Source organism: Nematolebias whitei, chromosome 8, assembly GCF_014905685.2.
Source record: "Nematolebias whitei isolate Nwh7 chromosome 8, NemWhi1, whole genome shotgun sequence".
Taxonomy (NCBI): domain Eukaryota; kingdom Metazoa; phylum Chordata; class Actinopteri; order Cyprinodontiformes; family Rivulidae; genus Nematolebias; species Nematolebias whitei.
The window spans coordinates 13,898,152-13,911,796 of NC_056505.1; the positions used below are offsets into that span (position 1 = coordinate 13,898,152).

General features: G+C 36.9%; 1 protein-coding gene across 1 annotated transcript; it reads left to right on the forward strand.

The window, feature by feature from the left end:
• Nucleotides 1-757: 757 nt before the first annotated feature.
• rnf122 (ring finger protein 122) lies at nt 758-13,149 on the forward strand. Its single transcript, XM_037680315.1, has 4 exons — nt 758-906; nt 12,746-12,791; nt 12,876-12,917; nt 13,012-13,149. The coding sequence occupies exons 1-4, from the start codon at nt 797-799 to the stop codon at nt 13,096-13,098; spliced, it is 285 nt and encodes a 94-aa protein (XP_037536243.1). The 5' UTR covers nt 758-796; the 3' UTR covers nt 13,099-13,149.
• The last annotated feature ends 496 nt before the right edge of the window (nt 13,150-13,645 follow it).

The window sequence follows — 13,645 nt, forward strand, 5'->3', positions numbered from 1 at the left end:
GCACAGAGTCAGCAAAGATGAGTTTGTCCTATTTTGTCCCATGGTCTTGGAATGCTCTGCAGCTTAAGTTGAGCTTGGAGTCTTTTATTCATTTAATTAGTTTTAAGCAAAAATGTCTGTTTTAGTCACATCTTGCACCTGTAATGTTTGTGTGTTTTTTTTTTTTTACTTGCATTGTATCTAACGGATGTTTTGTTGTAAATATTTTAATACTACTGTTACTGTTTTTAAGACTGTGCTGCTGTATTGACATATTGCCCAGGACATCATTGTAAAAGAGATTAATAATCTCAATGGATTTCTTCCTGGTAAAATAAGGGTTTAATAATAAATTACTGTTTTCTATTTTTTTTACCTATAATCTGTTTGCTATAGTTACATGTACAAAAAAAAAAATCACAATAATGTCACTTTGATTGGTGATATATATGTGCTGCTGATTATCCATGCTGCTGATCTCATACTGCTGATTATTTCTTGCTGCTGTATTCACATTCATTGTAAACATCTGCTCACAAGACTCATGTTCATGCTGCTGTTGTTACGTCGTATTGTTTTACATTGTTAGTGTTTAGTGTATATCTTATCTTAGATCCTTATTTACGGTTTATTTTTTTTTATTTATATTTGTGCTATAGTTGGATGTAACTGGGACCCTGTGTACATCATTTTGTTCCACCTCATGTACCACGTGTAGTGAAAAGACAACTTCAGTTACATCTTGAAATATCCTGTGTGTCTTGGTTCAGGGTGCTTCTGTGGTCTGGGACTGGTTTACTCCAACAAGACGTGCACCATGCCGCCCATCACTTTCCAGGACCTGCCTCTCAACATCTACATGGTCATCTTTGGAACGGGCATCTTCGTTTTCATCTTGAGCCTCATCTTCTGCTGTTATTTCATCAGGTGAGGGACAGCTCCTGCAGATGTCTTTGGTTCGTTTGGTTTCAATCAGGAATTCAATAATGTTAGTGGGTGGCAGACTGTGTTTTCTGCAAACAACTGATCCACCAGATTCCTCTTGAAAATCAATAAAAAATGGGCAGAAATAAATGATAAATGTAATTGTGAATTTTTTGTTACTGTGAAAACAAATAAACTAAAGTAAAACCTCATATTATAAACTAGTTTTGTCTAATGGATGATTTATATGTTGAAGGTTTGTATTTTTGAACATTTTCTTCCATTCAAAATAATAAAAGTTAAAGATGATTTGTTTTTTGAAGCTTATCATTAATAGTAGCTTAGCCTTCTTTTCTCAGAGCCAGCTGTTTTTCATAAGCAGCTTTTCAAGCTTATTAATGACTCGAAGTGAGATGTGCATTTTAAGCCAGTGGTTCCCAACACTGGTCCTTGAGGAACACCATCCTGCATGTTTTAGCTGTTTTCTTGCTTTGACACACCTGGTTTGAATAATTTGGTGATAAACAGGCTTTGGCAGAACTTGAGGAAGTAATTAAATCACTGAATCAGGTGTGGAACAGGGAAACGGCTAAAACATGCAGGGTGGTGTTCCTCAGGGACCAGTGTTAGGAACCACTATTTTGAGAAAAACCTTTTCAATTTTTTCCTTTTTTCATTGAATTTCCACTTTCACTTTCTCTAGCTTTAAATTATTGTTCTTAAATAGATCTTTCTTGCTTAAGAAATAGTCCTCATGGCCCAAATCTCACCTATACAACTTGAACAAACTAGCCGTAAACAAATTTGTGCATTGCTTCAACTCAGCCCTTTGATTACAATGTTTTGCAGATAAATGTATTGTTTAGGTTATATATATATATATATATATATATATATATATATATATATCTTGAGAAAATTATTTGTATGCTTTTGGTAAGCTGGAGTGTTGGCATGTTTTTGATTAAATGCAGCAGCCAATAAAATAAAATAAAACAAGTGACTAGAATTGAGGGATGAGTTGTACTTGGCGCAGATGGGGAAGCACAGAGGAGTTCTGAGATCTTCAGTAACATTCTGTCTTGATGGAGTGGCAGGTGCTGTTGTTGCGCTGGTGCTGGTGATGTCACTAGTGCAGAGTGAATTGTAGCAGCGGAGCTGACGGAAACCGTAGAGGTCTAGAAGGAGAGATCCGGTTCCGAGGTCCAATAGTAGAAGCTGGGGTCAAGCACGGGGAAGCAGAGAGCAGAAACCAGAGCCAAATTGTAATCCTGGATCGTGGTCGTTCGGAGTACAGAGTCGTTCCCATAGTCAGAGAAGCAGACAAATCTAAGAGGGGCAGGCAGGGCGAGGAGTCAAAAAAACAGGCAAGGGTTCGTGGCAAGGCAAGAGTCAATACAAGGTCCGCTGGATTTCTACTACTGAGGAGGTTTGAGAACCTGGCACTGAATGGGGGTTGACAGGGCGCTTAAGAAGAGAGGAGAATAGGTGGAGAGCATGAGCTGTGACTGCAGAGTGGGGCGTGGTGCAAAGTGGAGATAATTGAATGACAGGAGCTGAATGAACTCGGGGTGAAAACAAAACATGAAAACAGCATGCTGAGGAAGGATAAAGGGGTAAAAAACATGACAGTATTATTTTACTAATGTGTTTGGAACTAGGATACTCGTCAGTTTTATGCTTGTCACATTAACACAAAAACATGCAAACAAAAGGTTCCTGGTGAAAAATGATGAGAGATCACCTCGACTTTTGTCCTGTAAATTGGAGAAAACATGTTTGTGTTTGGAATAGAAACGCAGTGAGTGAGGTGCAATACAAAGAGGATCATGGTGACCTCTGCTTCTGTTGACAAAACTCCCTGATGAGCTGTGTGTGTCCAAGGGACGGGATATGAGGTAACAGGAAGCTGCCCGTCACAATGTGTGAGGACAGCAGTGAGCTCAGAATAACCACAGCCTGAATAGTGCACAGCAGGAGCGCACAAAACCATCACGAGTTATACAAAAGCTCACCAGGAAACACCAACACCTGGAGGAGGGTTTGGGTTTGGATCCAGAGTGGCTTTGGATGACTCTGTCTAATGTTTTGTGTTGCACTTTGATATTTTTAGACTGTGGTTTTAAAATCCATTTTAAACAGCTGCAGTTTTGGAAATTTGTCAGCAAGATACTGAGTCTTCTTATTTCCCCCTGTAACTTAGTTCAGTTCAATTATATTTGAGACTTGGATTTACCCAAGAGATTAGGATTTTTGAAATGTAAGATCTTTCATTTTATACCTAAATCCTGAATGATGCAGGCAGTGAAGCAGCAGTACGTAAAAGGACAATTCAAAACACTCAAATAGAAATACAAGAGAATAACCACCGCACATTGCCAGCATGGCAGCAGACCGTTGATTTGGAAGGGTGGGGCGAAATAAATCTAACCAAGAAAACCAATATGTTGCTATGAATTATTACAATGAGAACCTGTTCTTAAAAAAAAATCTGATAGTACATTTAACTTTTTTGTTTCAATGAAAATACTAGTTTAATATGCTGTTATTATTATACTAGGAGTCATGGCTCTCTTTAAGCTTTAATTACTGTAAAGCAGGTTACTAAGGAAGATATTTACCAGCTATTGGAAATATATCATCAATATCAGTAACATCCATCCATCCATTCATCATCCATCCATCCATCCATCCATCCATCCATCCATCCATCCATCCATCCATCCATCCATTATCTTTACCTGCTTCTTCTTTTTCGGGTTGTGGGGATCACTGGTGCCCATATCCAGCAGTCACTGTGCAAGAGGCAGGGGGACACCTTGGACAGGTCTCCAGTCCATCACAGGGACACAATGAGACAAATGAGACAAACAACCATTCATTCTCTCACGCACACCTAGGGGCAATTTAGAGTTACCAATCAGCCCAACATACATGTTTTTGGTTTGTGGGAGGAAACTGGAGTACCCGGAGAAAACACACGCATCCATGGAGAGAACATGCAAACTCCACCGAGAAAGGCCCCCGGCCGGGGCAACCTGCTCGCTGAGAGACGGCAGCTCTACCAACTGTGCCACGGTGCTGCTCTATCAGTAACATATTTTCTTAAATTACAGTTATCGATCTGAATATAAAGTTGTCAGTAAAATATATGCTAACAGTGAAATAGAGTAACAGCTGGTCAGATAGTTGTATAGCATGAAATTACTGATAAGGTTTTTATACATAGAAATCTAAGATGCTTTGTAAGAAAAAAAACAACAGTACATAATTTTAATGTATTGGTTGAAGTGAAAATAATAACTTAATATTCATTTAAACACTGGTTTGTTTAGAATGATTGCAGCACTTGGTAAATGTTGGATAAAATAAAAATCATTTCATCATCTACTTACTGAAAATAAGCATAAAAGAAGTGCTTTTTGTAATGCTTATCAGACAGACACTGATGACCTCGGTCTGCCAGCTTACAGACTCGGAGAAGACCTTGGAATGTGCAGGTGTGCAGGCAAAACAACTCTAACTCACACACAGTAATTCAACATTAATTACTGATAAACATCCATTACATTTACCTAAATTCCCTTGACAATAATTTTTATCAAGGCAGCATTTAGCCCACTGGGTTAGTGTTTTGCTCCCACTAATGCTTAGCTTGAAAGTTCATTACAGCTGCTCTTTACCTTTTAATACATTGAAAGTGCACATATTGTCATCATTATGTGTTCTCACACAATTAAAAAAATAGTGCTCTGCATTTAATTTATCACACACAAAACACACCCAAGCTGAGCACGAGTGTTAGGCGTAGCACCTAGCAAGATGGCAGCCATGACTCTTATCTTCATCAGTGGCCTTACCAATGTATTTCTATTTTAGTGAGGTAAAGTGAGGTTCTGTGAAAATGTTATGAATAATTAATATCTTACTTGTTGTAGACAGATATATGAACAACTTCACTTTGAAGAAATAATTTAATTCTGACCGCATTGACAAGGTAACGGGCTAATCTAAACACATCAAAGACTAAAGTAGATTACTATTGTCTTAAAACAATACTAGTCTCAACATTTTTGCAGCAGTTAATGCAAACGATTTCTTAAAACAAATCTTTAAACCCCTATCTGTTTTGATTTCATGGTTGTTTCCTGCTTAAATTGCCCCTGGCTGCACCGAGTGCTAAACCTAGCTGCTGTATTTGCTACTAATTTCAATTTTTCTCAAAGGTCAATGTAAATAGGCATCTTTTATGGAATTTATACTGATGTAAAGGTTGAAAAACTGAATTCACAGGAACCAAAATGAAGTTTTTGAGACCAAGCATTTCAATTTAGTCAGTTCCTTCTCTGGTTAGCATGGTCAGGCATGCTGTTTCTGGCCTTTGTATGTTGATGTTTCTCGTTATAAATGCAGAAATTTTCATTAAAAAAAATACAAATGTGTCAGTAAAACACTAAACTATTTTCTTAATATTTCTGGCATTTACCCTGAGGTGACTTGCGTTTTTAGATCGGCATGTAACTTTAAACCTTGATCTATGTCCAGGCTGGACAAACATTTATTTTAAAATTAAACTCTAATTAGATTGGTTGTAAAATAACATAAAGGTAGAAACAGGTTTAAACTTTCTATCAGTTTGATTTGTTGAGTTTTGTAAAACTGATATATACTGTATATTATTCTTTGTCTTCCCTCAGCATCCCGTCTGTCTCTCGCTCTTTCTGATGAATCAGGACCACTGAGTCACTTCCTTTGGCTTCATTATCAAGCTGAATGTAATCTTGCACACAAGCGGGATTGTGCACTCATTTATAGAGCAGGTGATTCATCAGATTCAGCACAGTGGGATGTTTTTCTGTTGGCTGCAGGATTCCCTTTGTCTCAGTCAGTGTCTCTGTCATGTCTGAGTTAGTTCAAAATGTTTGTTTTTGACTTTGCAGTAAAATAAGGTTTCACACTGTTTGTTTCAGGATTCCTTTCATATTTGTTCCTGAGTTCAGATAAAAAATAAAAAACCTTGAAGGAATGTGTATCACCTACCAAAGTTTCAGATGAGGTTATTATATGATGACACTCGTTCACTATAACATTAAACTTTAGCTCAAAATCGGTAGTTTTTGACTCTATTATAGTTGTTTGTGTTTGCTAAGATTGCCTAGTTCAGATGATTTGCATCCAACAATTACTTTCTGAGTTTCATTAAGCTCCATCACATATTTAGCTAAAAGACAAACAGCCAAACACACACACATTTCTCAGACAATTATCACTTTTTAATAGATAATGAATGGTCGGTGCATCACAGCGTTATCAACAGCTTCTCAGGTGTCGTCCATCACAGCTGCAGATTTAAAACAGGAGGTTTGAAGAAGTACAGGGCAGTTCCATGAATGTGCTATGGCAGCAGAAATGTCACTCTGGAGGTCAGCTCCTGACTAACGTGAGCATAGAAACATGGTTAGTAATTTTCCAAAGCAGGTGGTGACTTCCAAGAAAAGGAAGGTCGCTTCAGTAAAGTAACGTGCACTTTAAAAACGTGCAAGAAGAAGAACTCTTGTAAGAAGGTGTAGACTTCAACAAGAAGAGCTATTGAGAAGCTGCAAGGTCAGTTCAACCGGCTGTGGAGGTCACAGGTACAGAGAGTGTTCAGGGTTCAAGGAAAAGAAGAAGGGTACGGAGGCTGGAGGAGATGTGCTGAAAATAGGATGGGTCAGACAAAAACAAGATGCAAGCTCTGATTACTGAAGAAAAATAATCATTTTCAGCTGCTCCCTTCTGCAGGAGTCACTGCAGCAAGTAAAGTTTCAAGGATAATTTGGCTAGTTTTATGCACCGGATGTTCTTCCTGGGCTTGAACCGTGTCATTATTGATGATAAACTCCACTGGAAACCACGCATCAGATATGTTCAAAGTAAAGTCTCAAGAAATATCACTATCTTAAACAAAGCCAAGTCGGTCAGAGAACAAAAAGCATTACATGTACTCTTACCTTATTTAAGTTATTGTGCAGAAATCTGGGGCAATAATTACAAAACTACACTACAGGAATTAGCAACACTACAAAAAAGAGCAATAAGAATAATCCATAAGGTGGGATATTTAGAAAGTACTAATACACTATTTGTAACATCTAAATTATTAAAGTTCATTGACATTGTGAAATACAGACAGATCTAATTCTTTACAAAGCCAAAAATGAACAATTACCGGAAAACATTCAAAACTTGTTTAAGACTAAAATTTATAAGTTAAGGGGGTAATCACAGTTTAAAATATGCAAATTCAGAACTATTAGAAAAAACCAGTAAGTGGAGCCAAACTGTGGAACATTTTGAATATTAAGACAATGTACAAACATAAAACTGTTCAAATTATCATATAAACATATGATTATTACTGGATATAATATATAATATTATTATTCAATTATTGTTGGTGTTTTTGTTATTCATGCTAGGTTTTTTTTGTGACTTTAAAGAAATAATTGTTTATCTACTGTAGTTAATTTAAATATCTACTATACTGTTGGGTTAAATATGGGTTTAGTTGTTATATGTATGGATGATACATGTAATAAATGTAATATTATGTAAGTGGTTAAGGAGTGGGTATTTTGGTAAATTTATACTTCTACTCACTCCTTTGAATACGTAAAACAAAAAGTTTTGACATTATGCTTCATGCTGTATTTTTTTTACATATTCAAAATAATAATAAACTAAACTAAACCTGCAGCCTCAGGATTACATGACAGCACCACTGAGTGATGCATATCGCCCGCCGCCATTCATGCCATAGTTTTAGACTGCTACCGTCTTCTGCTGAGAACGGGTCATTTTGGTCAAACCTTTAGAACATTTTGTGCAATCTCATGTGATACTGAGGTGATGACATGATCTATTGGAGTGTTTGTTGTGAATAACTCTCAGCTACTACCACACCAAGTTGTAACTCAATATTTGTAAAATTCACTTTTTGCATTTGCTACAGTTGCTTTGCTGCGGAGGCCATCATGAATGAAGTTGACTCCAAAAGTTAATCAGTTGTAGTTATACAGTACAGCCAATGGTTACTTTCTGAGAGTTGCATTAAAATTCATCCTCTAGTTTATGGGATATTTTAGTAAAGCACACATGAACACAAACATCGTCACCTTTAGTATTATTATTCTTATTATGGAGTAATAAAACTGAAAAACTGTATTTGTCTTAGTTTTACTATAAGTGGTACCTGCGTTATGAATGTTGCAGCACTAAAGAAATGACGAAAAATAATATTACAAAGCCTAATTATTTTATTTAACTTTAATTTTCACTTATCAAACTGTGGTTTGAATTAAATATTAATCAGTTCAGTTTAGTCTTGAGCTGAGTTAAAATACGTCAGCGTTCTTACGATTCTGGCTAACCAATCAAACGACTGCAGTCGTGCTAATATTAGACCGAAGTGTTAATGATGACGGGCAAAGACTGAAGAATTCAGTTTTTCCTTTCTGTAACAATAAATACCGTACTTTCCACCGTACATGTCGCACCTCCATATAAGTTGCATCAGCCCAAATATGTTTAATAAAGTGGAAAAAAACATAAATAAGTTGCTTCACCGTTTAAGTCGCATCTATTATGCGTCACCACTTACCACCCGGAAATATGGGCCGGTGTTGTGCCAAAAATTGATTGGCTGCCAAATGGTGGCTGCAGGAGTGTACACGGGAGGACTTTAGCAAGATTTTAACAAGATTAACACTTAAAAGCAATTATTTGTTTGCTCGAAATTATAGCAAAGGTGTGTCTCAGTTGAACTTTTCCTTAATAAATGCACTTTGACCATCAAATCAGCTGCATTTCAAAAGCCGATTCACTGCTGCTGGAACGCGTAGATGGCGGACTCGCTGTGCATTTCTTCGAAATTTACCAAGATAACCACCTAAAAATTATTTGTTTGCTTGAAATTATAGCAAAGGTGTGTCTCAGATGAACTTTTCCGTAATAAATGTGCTTTAATGGTCAAATCAGCTGCATGTCGCCTGGGCGGCGCAACAAAATGCAGCTGATTTGACGTTTGCTCCAGCAGTTTTGGAGCGAGTCGTAGGTGTATGGCAAGCCAAGTGTCTCATTAATAGTCACTTTTACCTATTAATGAGACACTTGGCTTGCCATATCACTCGAGGGTCCTCTAGCGGCTGAAAATGATAGTGTTCAATATTTTCCATGTCAGAATGAATGAAATTGTCAGATCTCAGCCAAAAATTGAATTATAAATTGGGGGAAAAAATGTATATTAGTCGCGTCGGTGTAGAAGTCACAGGACCTGCAAATTTATGCAAAAATGTGCGACTTATACAGCGAAAAATACAGTACATACTTTTAAATATGAAGTAAATATTTTTACACTTAATTACAGGAGGATTAAAGCAACAAACCAGATGCTAACTGTTCTCATGCTAACCTTGACCGCAGCACAAACTCTGCCTTGTGGCTGTCGCTTGACCTTAGCGAACACAAAAACGGCTACAACTCAGTCACTTCTCCAGATACTGAGCTACAATTTAGTGGTAGTAACTGAGAATCATCCTAACACGTAATCTGATCATGTGAGATATTTGTTACAACTTGGCATAAATTGTTAGTCAAACTTATTTTGAATGTTAACAAAATATGTTATGACCTACTGAGGGATTATACTGAAACTCAGACAGTAACCGCTGGATGTACTGTACGTGTAGAACTGATGAACTTATGTAGGCAACCCAATTAAAGATGGCCGCCACAGCTCTATAGAAAAAAATGGTATAACTCAGTCAGTACTACAGATATTGAGTTAAAATTAGATGTGGTCATCTCACATACTCTAAGATATGTCTGTTTTTTCCTCAACATCAAACAATCTGAGTTGAACTTTGATATCAGCAGCGATGGGCGATATGCATTACTTCAACGAACGCTATATTTTTCACAATTATTACTTTAAGACTTTTGAGACATTTAAGCAAAACGTTCGAAGCAGAAACATAAACGTGTTTGTCAGCTTGTGCTTTAAAAAAAACATTCAAAACAATTATTGATAAGTTATTTCAGTTTAATTAAATCTTACGCCGTTAATCATGAACATTTTATTTTCACAGCCTTTTTATTGCAAACTTGCCTCGTATTTTAACACAAAATACATAAATGTGCAGAATATATTCTAAACTTTGATATGGGTCTTTTCTTTCAAATAAAATCTCAAAATATTTGAGAGAATCATTCACTTCGCATCTTTTTGCAGCCATGGAAAAAAAAAAAAAACCTATATCCTCACATTGTTCACGGGGAAGCAGCAGTCAGCACAAACAATAAACCAAGTTATAAAAAACAGTTAATAACTGTCATTTCCTCGCTCTGTTCCTACATGTTCTAACTTTTCACTCTGCGATTGGAACCAGGTTCTCAGATTCTGGTGTTGCTTTTAAGTCTCGGGACCCGAACTGCAGACAGGGACCGATGCTTGGGTCTAAGTTTAGTCATGCAAAAACAAGAGGCCAAAAATAACCTGCCTGCACAGAAATGCTCTCGTCAGGAGATAAAGATCTGCTCCCCATTGTTGGCTTTTTCAGGAGGGTGGAGCAGATGCAAAGAGCCTAAATACTCATTAGCTGTGTCTGTATGTGTGTCTGTACGGAGGAGTGTGTATTTTGTCTGCGAATGTGTCCAGTATTTGAGGACGCTTGTAATTACCATGCAGTTATAAAACTTTAGTTACACAAACACAAGCAGCTGATGAAGTCAGATCAGAATCACTTCAGACATCTTTATCTCCTAATTAAGAAGAGGAAGATAGAAGAAACTCTTAAAAAAAACTTTTTTTTGTGAAACATATTGCTATTAATCAACTTATTTATCAGTCAGCATCTGACTTTTTGTTGGACAACATACAAAGGTGAATGCATTTGCATGGAACGGTCACGTTGCAGATGTTTGGAACTGTATTAACTGGACTATAAATAGGTCTGTCACAGATGACCACTGCTCCTGTCTGTGAGCGAACAGCTAAACGTCTCATTTTACCTGCATTTTGCTAACTGCCACGACAGAAAAGGAGCAGAGGAAGAATCTAATGAATGGTTGTTTCAGAGCAAGACGTAGAAACATGAAGACCTGCCTGGTTTGTGTGGAAAAGCTGATCCGGGGCAGTAGTGTAAAGCAAGAAGATGTGCAGTTATGTCATATAATGTGTGCTTAAAGACTAGTATGGCACGTCATTTGTGAATTTATTTAGATATTAACACGGGCAGCACGGTGGCGCAGTTGGTAGAGCTACTGACTCTCAGCGAGCAGGTTACCCTGGTTCATATCCTGGTCTGAGGGCTTTTCTGCGTGGAGTTTTCTCCGAGTGCTCCAGTTTCCTCCCACAGAACAAAAACATGCATGTTAGGCTGATTGGTAACTCTAAATTGTCCCTAGGTGTGAGTGAGACAATGAATGGTTGTTTGTCTTGTTTGTCTCTATGTGTCCCTGTGATGGACTTGAGACTTGTCCAGGGTGTCCCCTGCCTCTTGCACAGTGATGGCTGGACATGGACACCGGCGACCCCCATGACTCAAAAAGGAAGAAGCTGGTAAAAGATAATAGATGGATAGATATTTACACTGATTTCTGATATTGTGCTTGATGCAAAGCTAAGTTAATTTATTTACATGTGGCCTTTAGCATCTTGTTTACAGCTCAAACTGATTGAAAAAGCTTTTTGTGACTTTTATTTTTTATTATTACTATAATTAATGTAGTCACCAGTTAATAAGTCCTGCTCAAAGTCTCCATACAAGCAAGGATTACCATCTGATTCTGGGAAAGAGACTTATTGTCCTGTTGTATTGAACCCGTATTAATGATAATTAATAATATTGCTGTATAAATAAGTTAAATAACCTGAAGACATGAATTAAAGAGCAGCATTTGACCTTGCCTACGTGTTTTTCTTACACTCTTAAGAATGAATGTTTTTAGTTTTCAAACTCACCAGTAACTTTTTCATGAAGCATCATTATTTATTTATAAATGGAGCCTTATTGTGAAGTTGTATTAGTTGTTGTTGGCACGATTTAACTTGTGTTTTGTTTTTATAAATGCACTTTTAAGTTTAGTTGGTCTCATAACATTCATTGTTTTTTCATCTGAATTATTTTTTTCTTTCAGAAAATGTCTTTTAAAAAATAACTTTACATCGAAGACGGATAACATTAAGGATGGAGTTCAAGAAAAATGCACATTTCTTTCCTCAGAAACTTTGAAACAAAGAAAAATAATTAATTCAAACTTTTTGCTGGGTGACTATAAAATTTAGAAATCAGTTTTAACACTTAATAAAACTCTTAAAATGCTAGTTTATTTTATTCTAATCTATTTAGGTGACCTTAAGCTGAATAAATTTAGATTATATTGTAAAACCATTTTTACTATTTTTTGCCTTCTATCTGAATTTCTATTTTTTATGCTTTTCTTTCAAAAGGCTCAGATTGTTTTTTTTTATTTTATTTATTATTATTCTTTGAAGTGTACCAAGCTAAAGTCTAGGCCAACATTATGACAAGGTGTTTTTATTTTTTTATTCTTCTTTGGAGACATCATTTGGTTACCAAGGAAAATCCTGGATGTTTCAGACTTATCAGGTGCTCAGTCGCTCTGGTTTAAATTTAGACTCTTGCAGAAAAAAAAAAAGTTATGTAACATAGGAGAACCCTTCCCAAAACTGTTTCTTTTTTAGAATTACGAAGCATGACACAGAAAAAAAACATGTTTAGATTCATATTTAACTTAACGTTGAAAATCATAATTTCTTTTTCCTTTTTTTCCACTTTTGTAGCAAACTACGACACCAAGCACAGAGCGAGCGGTTTGGATACAGAGAGGCAAGGAGGAACATTTAGCAACATATTGTCTGTCTTCTTTTAAAAAAGTATCTTCAATTAACCCATTTTTTGTTAATCCGGCAGGTTGTTTTAAAAGGCGATCCCAAAAAGCTAAGTCTTCACGGGGTAAGTCGAGTGGATAGGATCAGTTAAAGCTTGTAACTAATGACTCGATCATTTTATGTCCTGCCTGACTTCGTCTCGTCTGTCGCCCTCGTAGCAGACGTGTGCTGTGTGTCTGGAGGACTTCAAAGTGAAAGACGAGCTGGGGGTGTTGCCATGCCAACATGCTTTCCACAGGAAGTGAGTAGAGCACGGCGAGGTCTCTCTTCACGCTTGTTTGCACCTTGCACCTACTGAGGCTTGTTAAAGTGAAAACGGCCATGTTTGGTCTGAGGTTCAGGAGATCAGCAGGTTGATGCACATCATCATTCATTCATGTTGTCATGCTGGGTTTTTTTTCCAGTTCAGGATTAGAGAGGAGGGTCCAGTGGGCAGAACTGGTCCCGAGCTCTAGCAGGGGAAGGGAAACACATCTGTATCCTGAAGATTTAAGAATCTAAATCTGGATTGCTAGTTCCCTAAACGTGAACGTGATTTTATTTTGTTTAGATGTGCGAGACATGTGAAAAGTGGTTTATTTTTAAAAAGCGGGTGAAATTTTAGGAAAGTTATACGTTTCATTTAAAAGCTTAGCAGTTTAGTTCCTAAGTGGTTCTAAGTAGTCAGTATCTTACCTGCAGTAGACAACAGATAACAGATCATATTGAAAAGTGAAGCTAACAGCTAATCATTCTGGAGTCTGTTCTTAAACAACTTTCTGCTTTCTAAAACAGCTCAAACCTCAATTCTAC